This window comes from Sander lucioperca, chromosome 6 (genome assembly GCF_008315115.2).
Source record: "Sander lucioperca isolate FBNREF2018 chromosome 6, SLUC_FBN_1.2, whole genome shotgun sequence".
NCBI lineage: Eukaryota > Metazoa > Chordata > Actinopteri > Perciformes > Percidae > Sander > Sander lucioperca.
Window position 1 is genome coordinate 11,437,410 of NC_050178.1, and position 25,951 is coordinate 11,463,360.

The window sequence follows — 25,951 nt, forward strand, 5'->3', positions numbered from 1 at the left end:
GTCCCAGTGAAGAAGGTGAGCAACATTGTGTTCAATGACATGCCAGTTAGCATCATTGCAGGGAGTCTGTGGGGATTTCTCAGTCTTTCATTAATAATTAATAATAATAATAATAATTTTGTTAAGAGAATTTTCCATTTTGTCAAATTCTAGTACTAGTATTGAACTACAAGAAGCAAGACAGTTGCAAGCCTTTAATTAGAGTTATGTAAAGCTTTTGATGGGACAGTTAGGTCCTAGAGATGTGGTGACAACAGCTGCGCAGAGGGGCCCCAATTTGATTTTTTGTCATGGGGCCCAAAATTCCTGGCGGCGCCCCTGCGTATACTAGTCTATATCCTTGACGTCTACTTCCGGGATTGCTCCGGTGCTGCAGGAAATTCCGCTGGATGCATGTATTTTCCGCTTCCTTCCGCGTTCTTGGTGTTGGAATTTTCCTCCCATCCCGAATGCTGTGTGGAGTAGCCAGACTCTCCTTCAGTGCGCTTTGGAGGAGGGTCTGGCAAAGCGAGACTACATGTGTACAAATAAAGAGGAGAGGGACCCTTCACGGGGACTGCACATACTCGGAAGTATATCTGGAGACGTTTTTAATTTGAGTGTTCCGTTGCTTAAAGTTTTGATTAGACATTTCACTTGACCAGCTATACCTCACAGAAAAACTTCCACATGTTTAATAACTCAGTTTATGACAGGGAACCTCTAAAACCTCAGCCTCATTGTTTTGAGATTAATGCTAACATGCATACAATAGTAAAATAACCTTTATTTCTCTCTGTCTACTGTGCAATGACAAATTCAAGTACAAAACATTTGGTCTCAACTACTGCCAGGAAACGCTTAGTTTCCTCTGAGTGAGGACACTCTCTGCACCATACATATGGAATAAGTAACAGTGTAACTGTTAGTTATACAGGAGAGAAGCCAGTCATTTGAGTTTATGGCAAAACCATTCCGTCCTCGTTTTCATTTTATGACTTTTAAAGGACTATTTTTCCAGTCCTATTTCTTCATTGAAGTTTTCTGTAAAATAGTGTTAAAATCTTGTCTCGATCTCGTGAACCCAATCTCGTGTCTCGTCTCATGAGCTGGGTGTCTCGTCACACCCCTAGTAGCGGTACATTTTGGATAACAGAAAAGGGTACCGCTGCACACGCTAACATGCTAACATTGGTATTCCATCATGTTAATGTTAGCAAAGAGTTGTTGTACATTAACAGTATCTTAGCTGACATAGACAAAGTAATGAAAATGAAAATGTAGCCAAGTCTAACAAGTCAGAGCTGACAAGACAAGACCCTTTTGATTTCGATAATCACATTACCTTGCCTCTAGCACCAACCTTAGGCCAATACTGTTTTTTCGCACCAGTGTTAAGAATCGAAAAGTAGTAACCTCGTCTCTCCATTTTATCAGGATCTTGTTGAATCAACAGTGTGAGATTGTGAGTTTCATTTTATCTACAACCCAGGAGACCATTTTGCAAAAAAATAGCATCTTCCCATTTATAATGAATGGATGACACCTCCTGCCATTGTCTTCTTTTGTACCCCTCCACCTTCCTCAAACAATCCCTCCGTCGGGGATAGACCCATTTCACCCTGATTTTCCTGTTTCATCTTCATTGTTTGTCCTTCCTGAGATACAGGCCCTCTCTGAGTTGATGATTCACCCGGCTTTACAGTGCCACCGGGTTCATGTCCTCAACAACGTGCCATTTCAGCACTCACCCCGTGGGTGAACTAAAATATCATCATCATACCCCCTCCTCAAACACAGGTCACTGCCACTGGAAGCTCTACCTCTATGTATTTAACATAATTCTTCCTGGCTTAGTGTTTGTACAAGTGCTTTGAATGGTTCCCTTTTCACCATAACTTTGATTAATGTGTTTTCATTTCATTCAGGCTTGTTGTTACAGTTGTTGGTATAGTAAGAGCTGGTTTTATGGCCTCTCTGGTATACTCCTGTTGCTTCTTGTTGCTTCAGCAATGTTTACCATCTTGCTCGCAGCAATAAAACACAACTGACATGAAAATGGATTGAAAACACAGTGTACGGTGAGAAACACACTGTGGATTCTGTCTCTTTAAGATCTTGATGGCTTCTCCGCTGCTCCCTTGAGGTCGCTGGCCTTCCTTAGGCTGTCTGCCAACTGCCATGTTACTGTCAAGCGTTTGCAGAAATGCCAGCAAAGCCATTAGTCTAGACCCTTTTCAACAGTCAGCAGACTGGACAGCGTGAGCAGCACGGTGATGTGGAGAGACAAAGGCCCTGGCCTTATAAAACTACACAACACTAACAACTACTTTTCCTTCTTTATTTCCTATCACATGTGTTATTGTTCACTTCAGCTGTGATTACTCTCCTCCCATCTCCTCTTGTGAGCCCTGAGACTGTAACCAGGCAGGACTGAGATAGGGTTGAGGTTGTAGAAAACCACTTTTACAACGGATAATTATATTTTCTGAACTTTTTTTGAATATTACCATTGAGGTTTAGTCAGTTATTTTTGAAATATGCAAGTAACAGTACCGCCATGGTGCCTCCTGGTGCCTCACAGCTGCTTCTTGCTTGTTTTTTTCTCTCTTGGGGTACAGCAGCATCTGGTGGTTGACTGAGGAAATCACACATTTAATACACTGTATTAACACCTTTTTTAATCTTTATTGATATAGGGAAGGTCACATGCCATTTTTTTTAATATGATCCTGCTTCACACTCACGCTGAGCTGTTCCATTGGAGCAAATGATATTAAGGCATCGTACCTGTAGCTGTCAAAGTGAAGAGAGTCTTTCTTTTTCACTTTTCTTCACCCTCTCTAATTTCAAGACTCTTGACGATTGTGCATTTCTATCCTGTTTTGGTTAAAAGCAACTGAATTAAAAACGCTATCTATTTTGTTTAAACTAAAGCTGTTTTACTTTCCCCCAGTAAAGCGAATTTACACACAAGCTGTTTCTTGGGGACCTCCACAAAAATGCTCACAGATGGTGAGTAGCTGATTAGAGTAATCCCAGTTGAAGGGTCGGGCATCCTGGTTGTGTGGTAGTCAACGGGGGGAACCAGTTGCTTTGTTCATAAAAATCCTCTTAGAACTCGGGTCATGAGCCTGGTGGGCATTCACAAGCTGGATGGAGACAATCACACTGCTGCCTAGAAAAACCACAACATACTTGGTGAGACGTTGTATTAATGCATGTTTTTAAGTTCATACTAATACATACAGGTTTAAATGTAGTGATTTGCATTGGATATCCCTTTGTCAGTACACTCTCTTTGTCATGTTTGCTCATTAAGACCAACATCTGGATAGGCTGTAACTTCTCTACACATCAGCCATGCCCCTCCACCATCACAGCGTGAAAGAGGCCTGGACACAGGACAGGTATGTCAACATTACCACACAACAATACAGAACTTTGCAAATGTGTGTGTAATCCAAGTATTTCTCATATGCGTTCATCTAAGTGTTGGATATGCTCATCGTGTCTTCCATTAGTCCTACTGAGGTCTTGTGGTTTTCTCAATCTTTATTACTGCTTTACCACACACACTTTCCGCTGGTACGGGGCAAGTGGTGCTAAACCAACAAGTGTCACTGGAAAGCTTTACTGGTGGCTGTCAGGCAGGCCTACTTAGGTCCACCTTGTTAATGTAAGAATGACTTGTGAATGGAAAAAATGGACACTATGGATGGGTGGATGGATGGATGGATGGATGGATGGATGGGTGGATGGGTGGATGGAGTGTATTGTCTTGTACACTTGTATGGCAAGGTGTTTTATTAGAATGCCAAAGATGAATATTGAAAATAACTGTACAGCAAAAATATGTACGTAGGTAGTTATTTGTTTTATCTGGGAACATACTATTTGAGGCTTTTTTTAACCTACCCAGGTTCCAGGTTAGAGATGAAACTATTTTTTATTTTTATTTTTTATCAATTAGTCAACAGAAAATTTATCAGCAACTTTTTATTACAATCAATGTATTGTTTTTAAGCAAATGTGCCCAAAATGTACTGGTTCCAGCTTCTCAAAAGTAAATATCTGCTGGTTTATTTGTCCTTACTACTAATATTGTTGGGTTTTGGACTGTCGGTCTAACAAAACAAGCAATATGAATATGACAAATTGGGCTTTACTTTTACATTTTATGAACCAAACGATTAATCGATCAATCATGAAAATTATTGACAGTTAAATTAATAATGAAAATAATAGTTGGTTACAGCCCTATTCAGATGTGGGATTCAGATCATATACTTTATAGCAAGTTAATGCCTCTCTTTTAGGTAAATTAAGTATTTTGTTGACACCAAAATTGAAAAAAATAATGGAATTACAGCTAAGTTACTAATATCACTATATTTAATTACTAACATGCATTTATAATTGTTTTTGCCTCAGGATTCAAGAAGATAGGGATTCTGCTTCAGCCCCACAGCTGCAAGTTCAGGTATATCTTTTATTTAAATGTAACATTTACATAATTTACATAAGTTTAAATGTAACCTACATGAGTGCTACAGTAAGTCTGTGGATAGCGGACACACGTGATAGACAAGTCTTCTCCCTCCTCCCGAGCCTTTGTTGGTTTCTCCCGTTGACGTGTTTCTACAGAGCAGATGGCTTTACACATAAATCCTATTAACAACTTTCTGCTGATGGAGACTCAGTGAGTACAGGGCTTTCCCAGTCTTTCATTATCTCCACTGAGAAGTCTGCTTTTTTATTTTCTAACCTTTAAAAAGAAGTGGTAGAGCGGAAGTCAGAGGCCACGCCATGTCTGCAGAGAAGGTAAAAGGGAAGGGTTGTGGTTTTGTGGATTTATTTTATTGACTACCAAATATAATCTGATTACATGTGTGATGATGACATGTAATGATATTTGAAGAGAGACCTAAGGGATACAAGTTACTTTGATGAGAGTCAAATAACACTTTTGCTGTTGTCATACAACAATATTTACAGTTGGACTGCCCATGCAGAGTTTAGAGATGGGGAGCAATGCATCCATGAGACATTTTTCAATCTTTTTTGCCAGACATTTTGCCTTCTGTTTAGTTAGTAATGTAGAGTTACTTAAATCTAAATAACATACATTTAGAATAATGATTATGTAAACAATAATCTCTGACCCACATGTGAGATAACTGCTCTGTATACCAATGCCAGCATGGGAAGTATTTCATTAGAGTAAGGTCCACCAGAGACAATATTCAGACATGACTTAAAAACTGGAAAGCATCTCTCTACGCAGCTACAGCCTGGACAGACTTTATATCTGACATTATGTTGCATCTCGATTGATGATTTCCACTCTTCTGCTGAGCAATGCATCTGCAAAAGCATGAATGGGGGATTGAAGACATGTAATCCAGCTACCCAAACCACTTATAGTGCTACTGGGGTGACGTCCAAACCAAATGCAACAGTATTTCCTTTCTAATGCAATTCCCTTTTTTAATGCCTACTCTGTTTACTTTTAGTATATGTATCAACAATTAATCTACTTGCAGAAACCAGGTCAAAAATTTCAATTCCTTTTACGCAATATTGTAGGTGATTACTGAATCATCATTTTATAAATGTGTTTATTAAATCCAAATCCTCCCAGTGAATTGCAATAGTTATGCAATCTATGTGTCATCCAGAATTTACAAAGCAATGCATAAAGTTCACTATTACAGTTTCAGATACATTATTTAAAAAAGATTAGCTTTGATTACGGTAATAACCAAGCATTTGAAAATACTAAAAGAAAATCTAATGATTTTTGAAAAGTACAGCGGACAGAAATTAACAAAAACATTTTTTTTCAAAATTTGTGAGGACTGTAATTCTACAAAATATACACAGCAGAACATTACAAAAGAAAAATAATAAACAAATATGCTCCTTTGGGGAGAGTGTAATATGACATTGGACTACTTTAACACAATTGATTACAATATGACAAATGTCAAATGTGCTGCTGTAACTCTGAGTTGTGGATTGTCTGAGAACACAAATAGACCTCCATGGTTACAGGATCTACATCTAATAGGATTACCTTTCCTGTCTTCACCGGCCGCAATCACACTGACCTCCTTATGTGACTTGTGTCAGTGACACGTTGTTCCTGTCGCTTTGTACTTTAGTCTCCAGACTCCTCACACAAATACATCTGGGTTCCCTTTTTATTTATTATAATATAGATATATTTGTACTGTTTTATGGTATTCAAACATACTCATATAGACAAATGTATGTAAGAACACATTGAGTGGAGGGGGGTGGGGGTCGGAGGACTAAGGGTTAGGGGTTTGTGACCCCTTTGAACTTTTCCATAAGCTTGCATCTAGACGGCCAAAATGAAAGCTTATATTGCAGGTGATGTAGAAAGAAATAGCAAATTGGAGAGAATATTCACGTTTATTTTGGATACAGAACCGACACGAGAACAAGAAAGAGTCAATAAATACATTTTCTGTCTCTCCTTATGTTGTCTTTGGTGGTTAACTTTCTGATTTTGACGTATTTTTAAAATGTTTTTTAGTGTTTATAGGACGAGGCTTGAGCAAGTTATGTAAAATAGTTTTAAAACCTTATTTTTTTGGGTCTTCCAAATCTGTATTAACAAAAATAGCAAAAGATGATTTGATTCTAGAAAATGCTTACAACATAAATACACGCTCAGATCAGCAACTGAACATACAGCTTTACCAGAAGCTTTTACATTATGAATATTATATATATGACTGTCTTACTTCACTGATGTTAGGGTATTTTTTATAAAATTGCATGTGGACCATTGAGCATTAAATTAGTGAGTTATATTTTATACTAGAACAATAATATTGATAGCTGTACAATACAATTCTTCTAAATCTTTTTTTTGTTGCTTTCATTCCCTCGCTTCCCTTCACATCTGATCTTGCAATGGTGAGTTGTTAATATTATATATTTAAATGCTGTTATATTCCAAGATTATTGTTTTATGTCTCCCAGTTTTCAGTTTGTCCAGTCCCTTGTCATCTTTTCTCTGCTCTCCTGTCCTTCTTCCACGAGTCTCACCTCTAATCCGTTTTGGATCTTTTAAAGAAAATCCATAGAAGCCAAAAAAAAAGAAAGAAGAGACAAATGGCACAACAGAAGCCAAGCTGAATGCAAAAGAGGCTAAGCCCAAAAAAACAAAGACGAAGAAAAGTGAAGATGTATCCGATGAGGACAGTCCTGCCATCCAAAGTGAGCAACTCTAAAGAGATGATATTTCTATAATATTTGAAGCATTTCCTACAATGCCCGCAATAACAAACTGATATTTTGTATGTATCTCTATATCTACTGTGATATATCCCCACTGCTGTTTCCTTATCAACATTATAGATGGAAAGAAGGTGAAGAAAAAGAAACCAGAAAAAGATAAAGAAGAACCAGACAAGGACAAAGAAAAGGAGAAAGAGCCAAAAAAAAAAGCCAAAAGTGCTCCAAAAAAGAAGAAAGGTATGTCATTAGTGACTCTCTGAGTTTTAAAATGAAAAAGGCCTAACTCTAATTAAATACCATACAAATAAACTCTTAAATCAAATGTAATCAATAAAACAAAACAAAAGTCTTCCGAATATGTTTTCCGTCTCTGCAGGTTCAGGCTCAGATAATGACGATGATAATGACGATGATGAAGACACCCCCAAAAAGAAGACTAAGAAAAAGACAACAAAGGACAGCTCTGAAACGTCTGCCAAAGAAAAGAAATCTAAATCTAAAGGTATGGCATGAAGCAGGAAAACAATTTTCTAAAGGCATTAACAGTGTAATTAATCTAAACAACAGTTATGAGACCAGACTCATGTTGTTAAGAGGATTAAATGTTTTTATTGTGTAATAGTGATTGAATGGAAACACTGACTTGGTAGCAGGGGCAACAAAACACGGCAGTCAAGGGAGTAGCTTGCCCTTAAGTAATTAACTGTGGAAGATGTCATCAAATTGTTGTAACAGTTAAATCCTGATAATGTCCTTTTAATTCTGCTAACCAAAATGTACAGTTAAAAATAGAAGGTTTTGGCCAGACTCCTCTGTAGCACTTTGTAGCAAATTTGCAGGAGGTCTGGAGAAAATGATGTAAGATGCTTAAAGTTTGTTCTTCCAAACTGTAGAACACATTCTCAATTAGTATAACTATATAATAATTAGAAAACACGGATTAGCCAACAAGCTTGCTAAATTACAACTATGGTGAGAAATAATTAAGGACTTTGAATGACTTAAAGTGCCCATATTATGAAAAAATCACTTTTTCTGGGATTTGGGGTGTTATTTTGTGTCTCTGGTGCTTCCACACGCATATAAACTTGGAAAAAAAACATCCATGCTGTTTTGAGTGAGATACAGGTTTCTGAATGTGTACTGCCTTCAGTCTTCGGGTGAGCTGTTCAAAATCGGCAGGGCTTTTTACGTCACTAGCCGAAACGAGGTGGCTAACCGTAGCATTCTAGCTCGTTCTGAATGGCAAAACACTGCTACAACACACACTAGTTCACCATAATCTACAAAAGAACTACTTACATGTCCCTATTCTGCAGGTATTCCACGCAAAGTTGGAAGTGTGCCCTCGTTTAGAAGAAGTCTCCCGGGTAATTCGGCCTTGTACTACTGAAGTTGTAGAAACAAACAGCTAGCTAGATAATGTGATCCTTACCTAGCTACTGCGCATGTGTGACTGCCAACAAAGATGTTACAGCAGTGAGAGGTCTCACTCTGTAGCTAAAACAGAGACCTGAACACAGGGTGAAAAGAGGAGCTGCAGCAATGTGTAGTACAACAAAAATATGGTGTTTTTTGAAAATTAAACCATGTAAACCTATTCTGGTACAGCCTCAAAATACAATTATGAACCTGAAAATGAGCATACTATGGCCACTTTAATGAACCTTGAGTCTTTTTCCAGCTTGAGAACTAAAATGAAAGAGGGATGTGATGTCATGGTGTTCTCTACTTCAGTGTCAATTGGACTCAAAGTTTTGGTACATACCAAGGCTGTTTTGTAGGTTCCAATTTTTTGACACTTAAAGGGTAACTACCATTTTATTCCACCTGAACCCTATTCTCCTATGTTGTTGTGTCTAAGTGACTGATGGGAACAACAATCTTTGACATTGGTCCAGTATTAAGCGAGATCGCTGCAGTCGGCAGCAGCGGAACAAGCTACAATGTAAGTTAATAGGGCAATTGGCCAGCTTGTATTTACGTTTACAAAAGTGCTCGTTTTGCCATTGACAGGCTCAGATTAATATTCTAAGTGTCTGACAACATTATTGAAAGGATTTCTAAAGAGGTTGACCTTTCTGTTATAAAGTAAGATCCTTTTTTTAAACATAAAAACATCCGCGAAATTGCGTTCGCTAAAGCCACCAGACTCCATGTAAATAAACATTAATTTTAGCATCATAAAATACACTTCATTCAAAGTTGACAGAAACAAAATAAAACAATGAAAAGCCATTTTAGGTCGTCTTTCCACTTTTCCAACCATCACAACTCTAGTTTTGGTTGAAATAAACACATAGTTTACCGATTCACATGTGAAAATATGTTGCCTCTATGCACACTAAAAGTGTATTTTTTTCCTTTTTTTTAATGGAGTCTGTTGGGTTTAGCTCTAGCGACTTCAGAGCTGTTTCTGCTTAAACAGAAAGGTCTTAAATACGTTTTTTAAAGGCCTATCTCTGTAGGGAACCTTTCCATAATGTTGTGAGACACTTAGAATAATAAACTAAGCATTTCAGTGGCAAAATAAAGCACTTTTAGTGGACCAAATTGACAATGCACATTTGCCCCATAGGGTTACATTGCAGCCCAGCCTGTGGCTGCCAGTTACAGCATTCACGCCTCAGCTGTAATTTGTGAACATGGTAAAAATTATACCTTCTAAACATCATCATGTTAGCATTGTCATTATGAGGATGTTAGTATGCTAATGTTAGCATTTAGCTCAAAGCACTGCTGTGCCAAAGTACAGCTTTACAGAGCTGATAGCATGGCTTTAGACCAGTCAAGTCTTAAACATTCACTCAGTGCATCGGAACAAAAATATGTTGGCACTAATGTCACTAATTATTGAACAAAAACTATAAGAACACGACAGACCTGTCTTTTACAGTGGAGAGGAAAAACGTATATATGCGTAGCTCATTATTCCTTTGACTTGAGCTACATTCAAGTGAGTATCAGTGCAGATGCAGAGATATGACCTGATTATCACTTCAACGCTTTGCTAAGAGTGTTGCTGCTCTTTTCTATGACTTTGGTTGGATTATCTCCAGAGCTTTTGCCTCTCAGCTTAATTTAACCTTTCTCCACCTCACATCAGCTGTCAGTCATTTCAGGAATACCTGCTCTAACTTGTGTTTGTGGCTCCCTGCTCCTTCTGTAAAGGAAAGCCAGGTGCTCTGTTAATGGTACCCATGGAAATGGATTTAATTATATCATTAATAGCTATGGCAATGTGGTATATAACTACTGTAGCTAGTCTTTTTTACAATATCAGTTTTGTGTTTGTTGTGTTGTTTTTGTGAATTCAGAATTCTCTTTTATTTTAAGTCACTATATATTTAGTTGACAAACGGTTTGGGGAAGAAATGGCGCACACTGTATGACTAGTTAACGTTTAGACGAACAAGACAAAGCCATTTTTACCTGTGACTAGACATACTCGACTAAAGTGCTTACCTAAGTAGAGTTTTAACCACATGCTTTTATTTCCTAAAGTTCATTAATGCCAAAACCATACAGGGAGCAGAGACAGCTTTGAGCAGTGACCAGTCAGCAAGTCAAGATATGAGTTAATGTTGGGACATTTTGGAACACATTTTAAGAGGGAGCGTTGACAGTATCGTTAGTGTAATCAAGGTTTTGAGGATACAAAACGTGTGCCAGACTTTGTCAAAACAGCTGGAAGAAACAGTGAGAGCAAATTTCAAACTGAGCACACACAAAAAGCTGCCCTTCCAAATCTGTCCCGTTCTTAAATCCTTGCTTGCTGGTTGATTACAGTTTGATTTAGTTTCTCTACTGTCTAATACACAAAGGAATGAGATTTACATAATTTGCCTTTGAAAGATTAAATTCTTCAGTGTGTGCTCACATGATTCTCCATGTTTGGTATCACATTCAAGGACAGATAGCATTTTTAAAATTTTATTTATTTGTCATTTTTCAGAGGACAAGGACTCTGATGGAAAAGAAAAAAAGTCCAAGTCAAAGGAGAAGGACAAGAAGAAAGAACCAGCTTCAATGTTCCAGATAAACGGAGAAAAAGACTCAAAAAGCAAGAAGAAAGGTGATTGGATTTTGATAAGCCTAGTCTTGCATTGCCAGACCTTGGGCAGCGCTAAGCGCCGGACGGAGCAACAGTGCCTCTGCAAAATAGCCTCGGGAAGGAACTTGTTTTGGTGAAACGTGTGTACATTGAAAAGTTGTTTTAGTCAAGCAACAGAAAACTCAGATTGGACAGATAGTCTAGCTAGCTGTCTGGATTTACCCTGCAGAGATCTGAGGAGCAGTTAACCATAGTCCTCATAAATCACACTGGAGTTTAGAATGCCAACACAAAGAAAGCAGAAGGTGACGGACATCCGGCCAAAAAATTAGGGACATCCGGCAGAATTTCCGGCAGCACCTGACCAATCCCGGAAATGAAACGTGGTCGATATAGACTATGATAAGCCTAACTGACACAACTCAAAACTTCATGGTTTGCCCATTGAACCTCCTTTATTGCAAATGAGACCTTGCATCTTAGCTGACTTAATAGTACAGCATGCATCTTATGTTTACTTTATTTTAGACAATTAACTGTCTTGGTAAGAGTTCTTACAAAATTCAACCAAAAGTTTTATCTTTACACCTGTCTCCTGAGCAGCTGCCAAATCAGACAGTGAGGAGAGTGAAGAGGAGACAAAGTCGAACAAATCAAAGAAGAAATCCAGCGCCGGCTCATCATCCTTGTTCCAAACATCAGGAGACAAGGACAAAGACAAGAAGACAAAGAAGAAAGGCATGTTCAACAGTACCTTTATCCTCCTTTTGAGTCACTGACAATTATCTAACCATCTTTGTTGTATGTTTCAGCAAAGGCAGAAGAGAGTGATGATTCCGACTCAGAAAAAGAAGACAAATCCAAGAAGAAAAAGGGCAAAGGGAAGAAGAAAAAGGTATCTCAAACCTCACAATTCACACATAATTAAAAAACAAAACTTTTAGTAATTTAATGTCACAAAGCAACAGTTCATCAACAGATTAGATTAAACATGAACATTTTCATGCTTTGTGAGCAGGCGAGATCTCCATCACCTGAGATTGAGTTTGACAACTTGGAGAATTTTGTGATGGAACCGGCTCCGCAGGGCGTGACCGTCAAATGCAGAGTGACTCGAGACCAGAGAGGGGTGGACAAGAGCCTCTACCCTCTGTATTACCTTCACCTCGACAACGCAAAGAAGGTCAGGGATTTCCTCTTTATTGCAGATAGATATTGATAGATAGATAGTTTTGGAATGTAGCAGATATTTGTATCCATATGTTTTGCAATCACAGCAACAGTAAATGAGTGCATCAACGAACCAAAACACCATTAAACAAGATGAAAAAGAACTCTGTCAGTAGTTCCATTCATTTAATTAGTTCATTTAGCACTGAAATGAACATTGTTAGGGTTTTGTGTATACTAGATTGCACTCTTTATTTAAATGTAACAGGAATATTTGCCTTTTTTCTCCTTTGTAGACCTTCCTGTTGGCTGGGAGGAAAAGAAAGAAATGTGCAACTTCAAATTACCTCATTTCCATTGATGCCACAGATTTATCCAGAGGTGGAGAGAACTTTGTTGGAAAGCTGAGGTACACTGCAAAAATAATTCATTCAACAGTAGCAACAAAATGTGTAATATCAGACAAGTATTAATTTACCGTGAGTTTTTAATTATTTAATATATTATCTAGGTCCAATTTAATGGGGACTAAGTTCACCATATTTGACAACGCTCTGAATCCAGAAAGAGCTCTTCCAGACTTGTCTAATGCACGGCAGGAACTAGCAGGCATCATTTATGTAAGTTATTAGACAGCTCATCATAAATTATCTACATTGAATTTCACGAATAATGTTTTAGGGTACATTTGATTTAAAAACAAAAGTCGAAATATTTGACAAACGTCTTGATTTTAATTATTTCTGTCATCAGGAAACAAATGTTTTAGGGATGAAAGGACCCAGAAGGATGACGGTTGTCATTCCAGGAATGGACAAGAACAATGAACGAGTGCCTCTCCGACCACGAAATGTGAGATATGTTTTTTTGTATTTTTTGTTTTATTGCTTTGAGTAGAACATAAAAACTGCAAAATGAACAGAATAACATGCTGAATAGACCAGGTCACCAGGGTGTTACACCAGAAAGTGTAATTTGATATTTATGTAAAAGTGTGATTATCAAGTAGGCATCTCGAACTGTGGGTATTTTGACTTCATCCCAGAATCCCCCGCTGCTATGCACAATGTCATCAAATGATATCCATACTGCTTACAGCTTGATTTATGATATGTTGTCTGTTTATTATGAGAGGAACACAAGGTCAAGATGTAAATCATCTGTAATCATATGACACTTTGCTGGTGTTTTTTTCTGACTTCTGTTTTGTCAATTCTTGGCAGGACTGTGACGGCTTGTTGATAAGGCACCAGTATAGAAAGATGGACAATCTGATCGAGCTTCACAACAAGACACCTGTGTGGAATGAAGAAACTGCGTCTCATGTTCTCAACTTTAACGGCAGGGTCACCCAGGCCTCCATCAAAAACTTCCAAATAGTCCATAGCAAAGACGGTGAGTATTGTCAACCAACAGTTTCAATCTATCGATGAAGACAAACACTTCTGTTTTTTCACCACTAGATGTTTAAGCTATAGTGCGTAGTTTCTATCGCCCCGATGAGGAATTCTAAGTAATGACAACAACACTGTCGGCGCGTCCACATGATACAAGCCTTCCGTGATCGCGCACGCGTCACCACCCCTCCTCCAGTCAGTTGCTAGTATGCAAGGAGGACACGGAGGATTAAAAAAAACATGATGGACCCTTCCGAAGAGGTAATTATCTTTGCTCAAGTTTCTGCGCAGGAAAGTCACCAGACGACACAATCTTCTGAACATAACCATACTGAGAAATACAGAGAGAGTTGTGTGGAGCTGATAGTCTTAATTAGCTTTGCAGCAACTCATTTGGCAATGGCTTGAACGTTCATTAATATCAAAAAGTTATGCACTGAAGCTTTAAGTTATTAGACAAAGAAATACAAAGCAGTTTACTTCCAAGTCCCAAAAATTCAAAAAAATATTTAAATCTTGTAAAATAACAAAGATCCATTAGGTAGATGTGCTTTCTCTTTGGTTTTGTATGGAAAAGATGGGATTTAAATTTATGGGTAGACCATGAACAACCATTTTTATAACATTTCCTCATAAATAGGTCAAACATTCAAAGGCTGTTTATCAAGCCACTCATTAATAAACCAAATCCTATTTTTACCATTGTTTGCGTATAATACAAAACAAAACTTGTTTTACATTTCTGGAACTACACTTCTGCATCAAAATTATTATGCCAATAGGTTTTATTTAGAAATACCATCCGTCCTGTGGTAGTTTATTAGCCGATCACAAAAAAACTACATACATACTTACTTTGGTCAATTCAGAAGAAATTCTGACCCAATTAGAAATAAGTGACACATTGAAAGCGGTCAGAAAAAGAAGTTGTTGTTGCTATTATCAATCAATCAAAATGTATGTAAAAAGAACTGGGCCTCTGTGAGAGCTCACCTCGATATTACAGCACAAAGGATAATAACATAATGTTCTTTATGCTGGTGAATAATATCGCATGGCTCTACGGATTTGGCTTTTAGTAAAAAAAAAAAAACATTTTTTCCTGTTAAAGGGAATTTGTTTGAGGAGTTTTTCCTTATCCGAAGCGAGGGTCGAAAAGGACAGAGGCTGTCATGTGCTGTACAGATGCAAATTTGTGATGTGTGATATTGGATTATATAAATATAAAATTGACAGCTATTGAATGGACTGCCATCATTCTTCAGATATCAGTGTCCCACCTCTAATTGTAATCACTTTGGTGACTTTTTCTGTGGTCTGCAAAACTAATGACATTACCATCAGCCTCAGCTTTACTTTTAGTTTTGTGTTAATCGGCAAATGTTAGCATGCTAACATGATAAATTACAATGGTCAACGTAGTCAACATTATCTGCAAAACATCAGCATGTTAGCATAGTCAGTTTGAGCATGTTAGCATGTTGACATTCACATTTAGCTGTAAGCAGCAATGTGTCTCAGTACAGCCTCACAGAGCCGCTAGCGTGGCTGTAGACTCACAGAGCCGCCAGCGTGACTGTAGACTCACAGAGCCGCTAGCATGTCTTGTCTTGTTTCATGTATAATAGTATCGCTTTGCCAGACCTCTCAGCACTGCGGAGAAAGGTCTGGCAACAGGAGCATACACTCCTGGATAGGAGAAAAAACGTTCTGGGTTGTTGGCATTTCTTTAAACCAATCACAATTGTCTTGGGCTGCGCTAAGCTCCGGACACAGCGAGCATGGCTCTGCAAAAATGGTCTCAGGAAGGAACTTTTTTGGCACCCCGCAAAAGAAAGCGCCACGTACAATATTAAATGAAGTTAACTGTTAACACAATAGAGTAACGTAAGCTATTTTAATTAGCTGGATACATGGTTAAATATAATTTGCTCTTAACAGTGTATCGGTGTGTATTTTGTCCATAGCAAATCCCCGCCAATTGGTCCCAAAACGTCCCAGTTAGAGAGTAAATGCCGTAAACATATTCTTTGTAAATCTTTACAATCATTCCCTGAAAAAACCAAGCAGGCCTATATAGGCCTTTATGGCAACTTTCACTTGGCATTTCATTACTTTATGTTATCCTATAATATTTCAATTTCAACAAATGAAATTAATTCTTTCATATCTTGCTATTTAAACGATTCCTTGCCTTTTACAGTGGACTACATTGTGATGCAATTTGGACGAATAGCTGATGACATTTTCACGCTGGACTTCAAGTACCCGATGTGTGCCGTGCAGGCCTTTGCCATCGCTCTCTCCAGCTTTGATGGCAAAATGGCCTGCGAATAACAGGAAGATCTTTGTCTAATTTTCTACTCCCACTGAAACCAGTATGCAACCAGCCCACAACCACGTCACAACAACTCTTTGGACTCGCCTGTAACGCTTCCTGTGATAGAGGGTGATAACGAATGATGGTTCCTTGAACATGACCATCCCTGCTGCTGCACTGTCAACTTTATGGGCGTGGGATTCAATCTGAGATTGCACAGCATGGCACAGGAGAGTCATGGTTTTTGTCCTGGTAATTGAGTGGAAACCTCAGAGTTTCTGTTAATCACAGACACACATTACTTAAAAGGACTTCAGTGACTGGAGAGAGTTACTTTTTTTTTTAAGGGGATGATGGTACATCTCGATGATGAAACTTACGAACATCATTAAAAGAAGTTAAACTGTGTGTTTTGGCTTTGTTGTGCTGTATCATATTGCTGTTTATTTAATATACCAAAAACCAGTTATCAGGCATTGTTAAAGTGGCATACACATAAGTGTCATATTTTGGAATAGGAGTGTCTTTAGTTCTTAGTATCTGGTGTTATTGTGATTTTGTGACTACACATTCTATCTAAGAATAGTTCCCTGCCCATCTCAAATGATTTGTGCTCCTGTAGGTTTTTTTCTACAGTATTATGTGTTTTTTGGTTCCAACGTTTTGTAAAATGTATTATTTTCTGAACACTGCCTTTGTTGCATTTCTAGGCTTATTGTTATAATATTATTTAATAAAGCATGTGAACTTTTGAACTTATATTTGTATTAATTGCATTTTTGTTTGTGTCTACTGCCCAGGGACTATAGATGGAAATAAGCTTGCAGCAAAATTTAGTACATCTCTTCTCCTAGTATGAGTTTAATGTTTTTGTACATTGTATGTTCCTGACAAATACATTTAATAAACTAAACTAATAATTTCCCTTGAAGTCAACATTTATTGTAGGAATATATGTTTCTGTCAACTTTTTCTTGTCCCAAAATGTTTAAATATTACAATAATGCAATCGAAATTAAGTGAAGTGATGCATTGGCTCAGAGACCTTTATTGCACTTCATCCCCTTCTCTCTCCCCCTGCATGTCCTGTCTGTATGTGTGCTGCCATTTTTGACAAGACAAAAAAATCAACCCCAATACCTCTTTATGGCCCTGTACTGTAGGTGTTGGTAACCTGTTAGAACAGTTATAAAATAAGTTTTATGACAGAATCATCTTCTATGAGCCAGCAGATAATCAGATAGAAAGACTCCTTCTTCTAGGTGCAGGTTTTGAGAGACACCCACACTGTTCTCCAGTAGTTGTCTGACATGTTGAAGAAGAGAGCTTCACTCGGGATGAAAAACCTGTTTAAACTGAGTGCCTTGAGAGGTGTGTATTCTGCCTGAACCTGCTCAGGCAGTTGTCCAAACTCGCAGATTAAATGAAGCCTGAAGCTGGCAGCTCTTCTGGACAGATGCTGTAAGGTGAGTTCTTCTTCCCTCATTGTCTTTTTCTGTAAAGGTGCTCATATTATGCTTTTTGGCTTTTCCCCTTTCCTTTATTGTGTTATATATCTTTATTTGTGCACATTATAGGTTTACAAAGTGAAAAAGCCCAAAGTCCACCTCAAAGGTAGCCTAGAATTCTAGACGCACCCTAGCGGCAGCAAATGTAATTTGCAGCCAGGGGGTCTAGCAACTCTCCGTTGGCTTGCGAGCTGGAAAAAACAAACTCTGGCTGGGCCAATCACATTGTGTATAGAGTCGGTGGGCGGGCTTATGGCTGCTGCTGCTGGGAACAGCGATCTTTCGAATTGGCTTTGGCCGCGATTCTGGAAGACTTGGAGTTAAGCTTTTCTTTGAGAAAAGAACAAAGAATGGCACTGAAGTCACTGGCACTGAAGCCAGACCCAACATCTTGATGTGGGTCTGGCTTGTCAGGCTACCCCAAAGGCACTTACTATCTCCAACACTGTTCACAAACTGCTCCAAACAGCTCTATTGTAGTCCAGCCTTTACTTCCGTGACGAACGTGTGTCACTTTGTAACACGTTATAATGCTCGCCTAGCTGCAACGCCCTCATAGTCCTTACCTAGCTACTGCGCATGTGCGACTCCCAACAAAGATGGAATTGAAGTGTGATGCCTCACTCTGTTAGCCTGGTCCTACTAGACTCTCGTACATTTCATTTGTACAGAGAGTCTGGCCACTCTCCATTGACAAGTGTTAACTTCCTTGAAGGCGGGTACTCTGTTGAAGTTTAAAACTATTGGATCTGCACAGAGCCACTCTGGATCTGCCATAACCAATCGCTAACGTTTGGTTGAAGGGGGAGGGTGGAGAGGGTAGATGACAACAACTATCGGCTTAGCATCGCTAGCGTTCACCTTAGCCAACTTCCTTCACTAACGGAGCGAGCTGGAAAATCAAACTTTTTCCGAACCCCGTGGGGAGGAGGGCCACAACATCATGGCCACCATCAAAACTCAGCAAAGACTGTTCTTGCTCGGGCTTTAACTTCTGGATATTCGGCAGCGTTGCCACAACGGACCAAATGGCTTTGCTCGCATCTTTCTCTGCCACCATTACGGAACTACAACTCTCAAACTAGCGCACAACCTCAACGTCATCGTTCTCAGCCACTCCCTCTGTTCGCTGATTGGACCGGTAAAGATTTGGTCGGAGAAAACCCAAGACTATACCGCAAACCCAGACGGTGTACTGAAGGAAAATGAAAATTGAGCGGAAGTACGTAGGAGGGCGGAGCCAGGCTATCACTCTGTAGCTAAAACAGAGAGCTCAACACACAGGGTGAAAAGAGGAGCTGCAGCAAGGTGCAGTACAACAAAAATATGGTGTTTTTTAAAAAATTAAACCATGTAAACCTATTCTGCTATAACCTTTAAATACAATTATGAACCTGAAAATGAGCATAATATGAGCACTTTAATTCCTAGTAAACAACTGCCAAGATCACTGTCATAATTCTTACACTCTAACCTGAAACAAATTACAGCACTTTCTTAAAATCAACATAATTGTGCATCTTGGACAATTTAGAATTCTGGTTTTAAGCCTGCAAACTTCTACTTATAACTGCTTTACATAATTGTATTTTCTTTTGCATCATTATTATCCTAATTTATTTATCAAATCAGAATGTTTTATTGTCTTTCTATGAGGTTAAATGAATACAGTAAGTGCATTTAAGAGTGAGTGGTTTTGTTTACGCTATCTGCATGGACAGCAGCTCTGCTTTTAGTGGCTCAGTACTGTTGTTGCATGTTGCAACCATGCTGCTGACCAACAGAAGGAGCTGTTTCTGGATGGACGTGGTCAAGGTCTAGGTTTATATTGTTTATAGTGATATAGACATTCTCAATAGTGAAAAATACAATGTTTGTAAGAAAAGTGCAGTGGTGGAAAATAACTACTAGTACATTTACTCAAGTACTGTCCTCAAGAACACTTTAGAGGTACTTGTGTACTTGAGTATTTCTATTTTGCTACTTTATACTTCTACTCCACTAGCTTTACATTTTAGAACAAAATATTTTACCCTTTTACTCGTATCTGATATATTTAGCTACTTTGCAGACTCAGATTATTAATACCAAATATAATAAACAAATTAATGTATTATTATAAATTACACAACCTGGCAGTATATATTTGTAAAGATAAGCCCCACCTTTACCAGCTGTAACATTAAAGCAATGTACATAAATGCATCAATAATTATAGTCCAGTAATTTAATATATATTATTCTGAAAAGGGTCATTCTGCATAATGAATATTTATTTTTTTATATTTTATTTTTATTTATGCTGATACTTTTGTACTTTTTGTAACTCTTTGAATGCATGGCTTTTACTTGTAACAGAGTATGTCTACACTGTTTTACTTAAGTAGAAGATCTGAGTACTTCTTCCAACACTGGAATAAAAGTAACAGTATTTGAAAACTTCTCCCCATGTACTTCAGTTGAATCAGTTATCAATTGAGTTATTCCCTAACCCTAACAGACTGGTGGATGTGTACTGAAGACTGGTTTTAGGGCAGGAAGCTGCAGGGTTTGGGTGGGCGGGGCCTGGAGTGAAGTCACTGCCCCCCAAGATTGTTGATTGACGCGCACCAATGGCTCCTCCTTGCAAGTCTTTTTTTCCCTCCCCCTTCGTTTTCCAGTGTAGTGCGTTGATTTCATACCAAAGTCATACTTAACATTCCACTTATACTGTCAAACCTCTGAGAAATATTACGGAAAACAACAAGGCGCCAAATTATAATAAACTAACTAAAGTGACCAGCGGCTTTTAGTGAGAGGAAGAAGGTGACTGCCAGAATAAAAAAAAAGGTAAGTTCTCCAGTAATGTTCCCTCTTTCTGTTAGAGCCTTTTTTTTCTGGGTGAGTTTTTTCATGCTGCTTGTCTCGGTGAAGTTTTCAGATCATTGTCATTTTTTACATTTTTCCGTGGAGCTCCCTGCGTTGGGAGGGAAGAACACATTTGCTGATTGATAGTCTATTGTGTTTGGACTTTCCCAGTGTGCAGGGATATCTTTGACAGGCTCTGTACAATCATATTTCCACCGGTAGTCCCGCTCATTGACGCACACTATTACAAAAAAGAAACACAAAGCGTCTCTTTTGACAGCACAGCAGAGAAGTGGGGCCAATATGTTTTGTTGTCTGTCTCGCACAGTTCATACCTGGATCATCCGACACTTCCAGCCTTGTTCCTCAAGAGGAATCCAACGATTTGACCTACAGGCAAAGAAGAGAGAGACAAGCAAAAACGATTTGGGAGGAATACACAACTTCAGTCTGGTTTGGACCTCTGCAACCCAAAGGTAAGAGAAGTTCTTGATTTGTCAGCATAGTTAAATGAAGGGGAAGCAGCCTACTCCTCATCGCTCACCAGAAAACAGTAATTTATTAGACAAAGAAAAAGAAAAAGACATTTTACAAAGAAATACAACTCTTATGAAACAATCTGTTTTAACAAAGATTTAGCTACACATGTACATTCTCTTTAGTTTTTTGTCTGGCAGTGATGAGATTTTAATTTAATACATTTCCATTTTCACAACATTTTCATCTCTTTTTAAGATGGACATGTTTTATCAAGACACTCATTTGTAAAATAATATCATAATTGTACTGTCTTATTGTTTTTAGATTAGAAAACAAAACTGATAAACAGACAGATATGAACACGGAACACAATTTATAGTATGAACTACAGAACACCAGCAGATTTACAAATCTACAAACAAATGGCAAGTATAAAGTAAAGCCAGTGTGTAGGCTTGGAACTACACTTCTGCATACCAAAAGGATTTATGTTGCATCACTGCTATTATGTCGATATTTAGACCAAACCTCCTGTATTAGTTTATAAGCTGAACACAAAAGAAAAACCCCTATATGATTTTTTTTTCTTTTCTTCAAACGTTTTACTTTTGTCAATTTAAAAGAAATTCTGAAGCCATAAGAAATAAGTGACAGATAAACAACATTTATGTAAAAAGAAATAGGCTTTTGTGACTTCTTACCAAGAATTACGGCACAAACATAATGTCCTTTTATATTGATGAATAGTATCTTAATTTTTTTTTTTTATTTCTAATAACGTTTGTTTAGCATGCCATTATTTAAATTTTAAGCAGATAGATGTTTAATATCTGTCTATCTATCTATCTAGCTATCTATCTAGCTATCTTTTCTTTCTCTCCTTTTTACTTCTTTCTCCCGTGCCAATAAACAGAGCATGCGATGATACTCCGCTAAGTCCTTCTAAGTACATAATTCATAGGTGAGGATTTGAGATGTATGGATATGTATGCGAGCTAATTGTATAATTATATAAGGTCCACGTCAGACTACACCTGTTCTCAGTGCGTTTTGTTAGTTCACGGCTCAGGTTAACATTATTATTTATTTTTATGACGGAGCCAAATGTTTTGGCAGATTAGAAAATGTAAAAATAAACGACATGTTAGTGTTTAAACAGTCAAATGAGTTTCAGAGTTAAGTCACTGCCAGTCAACAGGTTTGACTAAACAACAGAATGCAGTATGTCAGGTTGGTCCCAGCGAGCAGAATAACCTGTTAACATTTCTGTTTGCCTGCTGCCTGTCTCTTGCGGTCTGATTTTACTGCAGCAACATTCCTCAAAGTTATAAAAATGTGATATTTTCAATTTAATATTTTATACATTATTTTAATATATTCACCAAGTTTGTGGGGAAACAAAAATTGTGCAACAAGGGAAGCGTTTTTATAGCTCTGTCGTCATTCCATATGGCTGTGAGTGCAAATACGACAGGCTTTTGGTGAGCTCTTTGTGTGTGTTTGAGGCTACAGTCTTTGATAAAGAAGATGATCAGATATCGTAGGCCTGTTGGTCATGTTAGGTCACGGTTGAGAGGCAAAATCCACAAGTTTGAGGATTACATTCTATTAACATGTGGAAGTGATGTTCTGAAACAAAACGACCAACCAGTACGACTAAACAATGTGTCCTTGGTAAATGAGACATGCCAAGATGGCTAATAATAGATTTTGATGCTGATGGGTAAATCTGGAAAGGATTAAGCATTCTGCTGCTCCGACAGATTCCCCTTCATTGTTTTCATGCGGCATGAATGCATCAGGCCTCCCAATGTACAATGTGGTCCCCCCCCCCCCACACTCCTTGAAAATACTAATACATGTTTCTCAGCCGTTGTGGATTTAGCATGTACAAAAGTTAAATGCGAAGGGAAAGTTTTACAGCTTTACCCATGTCATGGAGGTCAATTAGATTACTTGGGGTAATATCCCCTTAAAGTGGCCGTTTTCTCTCCCTCTACTCCCCAGCTGTGTTCCTTTGGGCTGTTTATCGAAAGAAAGAGTTAATGAGCATGTGTTCTCTTCATGAGGTCAAAAATGAAATCTGTTTTGCTCCTGATGGTTTTGATTTTTAAAACCTATGTTTAAACAGAAACTGTACTGTAACGAAACTGTAGGTATTTCGAATCATATGCAGCGCTCTGCTGATTCCAGCGCTAAAGTGCATCCTTTCTTTGCTCTGCGGAGTGTTTACTCGGGCACAGGTCTGTTGACCGTTTGTCAGTGGCAGCTTCACCCGTTTGTGTTAAACCCACAGAAGAACGGCTAATGAGCTCTCCCCCCCCCCCCATTTGTTCAGACGTTGGTTGCTTTTTAGCACCATCCCCAGAAGTGCTCGTCCAAATGGTGGACACTTGCCCCTCTGTCAACCCAGATCTGAACAAATACCACTTATGTCTGCGTGGTGAGCACACAGAGGGCCTTGGAGAAAAAGCCTGCAGCTCTCAGCAGAAGGGCATTTAATGACAATCTGGAATACAATATGCAGTCTGACGCTAACTAGCAGCACTTGGGTTAAAGAGTGCCGTTGTGTCGATGAAGAGCATATTGTGCTTTGAGCTATTTATTACAGTGATAAAACAAAAAGTGCTGCATGCTCTAGCACCATTCAAATATGTCTTTAAACATATACCAGTTAATTCACTCTCAAAGTCCCCAGTTACACAATGCATCAACATTGTATTCACGTTAATGCACTGCACATGTTTACATATCCTCCAAACCATGAGGTTTTAACAGATAAGATTTCTGGCCTCCTATTCGGACCACTCAGGGGAGGAGCCGGGGAGTGGCCTAGAACAGTATAGTCTTTGTGTCAGATGTCCCCAAGTTGCTAAACGTTTTAGTTGTTCTTCCTCTGGCGACCAACTGTTAGGAGTGATGTTCCACATAAATGTGCTCTAAAGAGGAAGAGCTCAGAAAACAAATGTCTGTGAGGGTATGTTTGCCAGCGTCTGTGGCTCCTCCAGCCTCCATTATAGATAACATGAGGCTCACTAAGCCCTTCTGGTTTTTCGGAGACGTGTGTGTGTATGTGACGCCTGTTTGTCGCACTGGAGCTCCAGTGACCCAAGGGCACTCATGTGAAACCCCTTTAATCCCTTTGCTCAGAGTGTTTTGGGTTGGGGGAAGATATCTGTCTGCAGCACAGTTATTCGTTTTGGTTACTCCTAATATAAAAAAAACAAACAAAAAAACCACACAGGTGTCCCAGGGATTTTAAGGTTGATTGGGCCTTTATGAGTGTATGTACATACATGCAACAAGTTTCCTCTCTGGTTCAGTTTGTTATGTCTAATCATAGTTTTTCCTTGTGAAAATCCCCTCTATATGGCCCTGATCAAAGCCATGACTGCTTTTAAAGCCTTGTTCCACAATTTATGCTTAGATGACTTATTGGCTGGTGCATTCTGCTGCAAAGTTATGCATGTCTTAAAGGTTTCACAGATTATGGCTTCAAACCGCTCCCCTCACCACAAAATGACCAATTCAGTCTAGAATGGCTTCTCCGCTGCGTTCTCTGGAAAATTTCCGATTAAAATGCTGATTCAGGCTATAAAAAAAAAAAGAAAAAAAAAAGCATTCTGGCGCACTCGCCCCATTTTGTGTCAGTCTTTCCCTCTTTAGCTGGATTTAGGCTTAATTCTCTTAAAAGTGTGAAAATTCAAGGTAGACCACATAGCCAGCAGCGCCCAGCATTAAAATAGAACAATGAATGAATGAATTAGGCCTTATGTTCAGGCTCTGGTTCGACGTGTGATACTCATTTATCCGCCTGAGTCTCTCAGTGACTCATGTAGGAAACCAGTAACCTCTCCTTACCTCCGATGAGTTAGCCTGTTTCCATGCGGTGTGATTTGTTTATGAGAAAACAACAAATAAGAATCAGTTGTGGTGAGTTTCATGATGTAAATGTTTGGAAAATGTATGAGAGTGTCTTCCAACTCAGATCACTTTCACACATTTTCATTTGTGCGTGCAAGACGTTACTCTGAACATTATTGTTTTTCTTGGGCATGCAGCTGGTATCAAACTGCAAATGTTTGACTTGACAAGGGGAGCATGTGGTGTGTGTGTGTGTGTGTGTGTTTGTGTTTGTGTGTTTGTGTGTGCGTTTGTCTTAACTTTTCCCTCTGCTTCTCTTTCTGCCTTCTTGCCGTGTGAGCTGTTGGCTGTCCAGCCCTCCTCTCACTCTCAGCTCTGATTGTTTCCTGAGCGCCGTGCCAGATAGGAAGTAGGAGGAAGTTATTGGAGGAGCTGGAGAGAATTTATTAGGGCCAAACACAGACACAAGAGGGAGAGGGGAGGGAGGTGACTCTGATTTCTTTTCTCTTTTTTTTTGGGGAGATGGGGCTCTTGCTTTCATGAGTCTGAAGAAGGCAGTGGCGGCAGTCTTTGAGCAGACAGGCTGACACTTACAGTAAGCCAGCTCATCACCTTTCATTTCGAAGGAGCAGTAATATGGTTTAACATGTGCATTTGCTGTGAATGCCTCTGTGTGCGTTTCTGTGTGTCAGGAGGAATAAGGCAGTGTCTCCAGTTCTTGTCAGAGAGTAGCTTCCCTGGCCTGGAACTTTAAATGTTTTCTTTATCTGTAATCTGACCTTAGAGAGCAGCTGCTCCTTCTGCCACCAAGTCCTGTTGTTTCCCCTGTCAGGAGTGTGTTTGTGTCTGTGTGTGTGTGTGTGTGTGTGTGTGTGTGTGTGTGTATGGGGTCTCAGTGTGACATCTGTGAGCACCCCTCAACCTTAACAAGACGTGTGGAGGAGTTTTTAGGCTGTGGATTTGTTACTGTGTATAAAAAGTTAAATTCGTTGGAGGAGTGTTTAACTCTCAGCTAAGCAGGGGGGCTTTCGGCTGCCAGCAGGGGTCTGTTCTTTGC

The 25,951-nt window shown here is 38.9% G+C and overlaps 2 protein-coding genes across 10 annotated transcripts in view; both read left to right on the forward strand.

The window, feature by feature from the left end:
* Positions 1-3,309: 3,309 nt before the first annotated feature.
* LOC116051460 (tubby-related protein 1-like) lies at positions 3,310-16,953 on the forward strand. 2 transcript variants are annotated; one of them, XM_036002352.1, is made up of 14 exons: positions 3,310-3,389; positions 4,414-4,462; positions 7,101-7,233; positions 7,375-7,491; positions 7,631-7,756; positions 11,210-11,329; positions 11,912-12,046; positions 12,121-12,203; positions 12,327-12,491; positions 12,775-12,887; positions 12,990-13,098; positions 13,232-13,330; positions 13,702-13,873; positions 16,079-16,953. In XM_036002352.1, exons 1-14 carry the CDS (start codon positions 3,343-3,345, stop codon positions 16,210-16,212), a joined length of 1,602 nt encoding a protein of 533 aa, XP_035858245.1. In that variant the 5' UTR covers positions 3,310-3,342; the 3' UTR covers positions 16,213-16,953. The 2 variants fall into 2 exon arrangements, with proteins under 2 accessions (XP_035858245.1, XP_031157768.2); XM_031301908.2 differs by lacking the exons at positions 3,310-3,389; positions 4,414-4,462 and adding an exon at positions 4,619-4,803.
* Positions 16,954-20,326: 3,373 nt separating this feature from the next.
* The window catches only part of LOC116051459 (transcriptional enhancer factor TEF-5-like), a 35,613-nt gene continuing 29,988 nt past the window's right edge, over positions 20,327-25,951 (forward strand). For all 8 annotated transcript variants that reach the window (XM_031301902.2, XM_031301906.2, XM_031301904.2 and 5 more), the window contains exons 1-2: positions 20,327-20,532; positions 20,879-21,026. The gene's annotated coding sequence lies outside the window, so the exon portion shown is untranslated. The remainder of the gene's footprint in view (positions 20,533-20,878; positions 21,027-25,951) is intronic.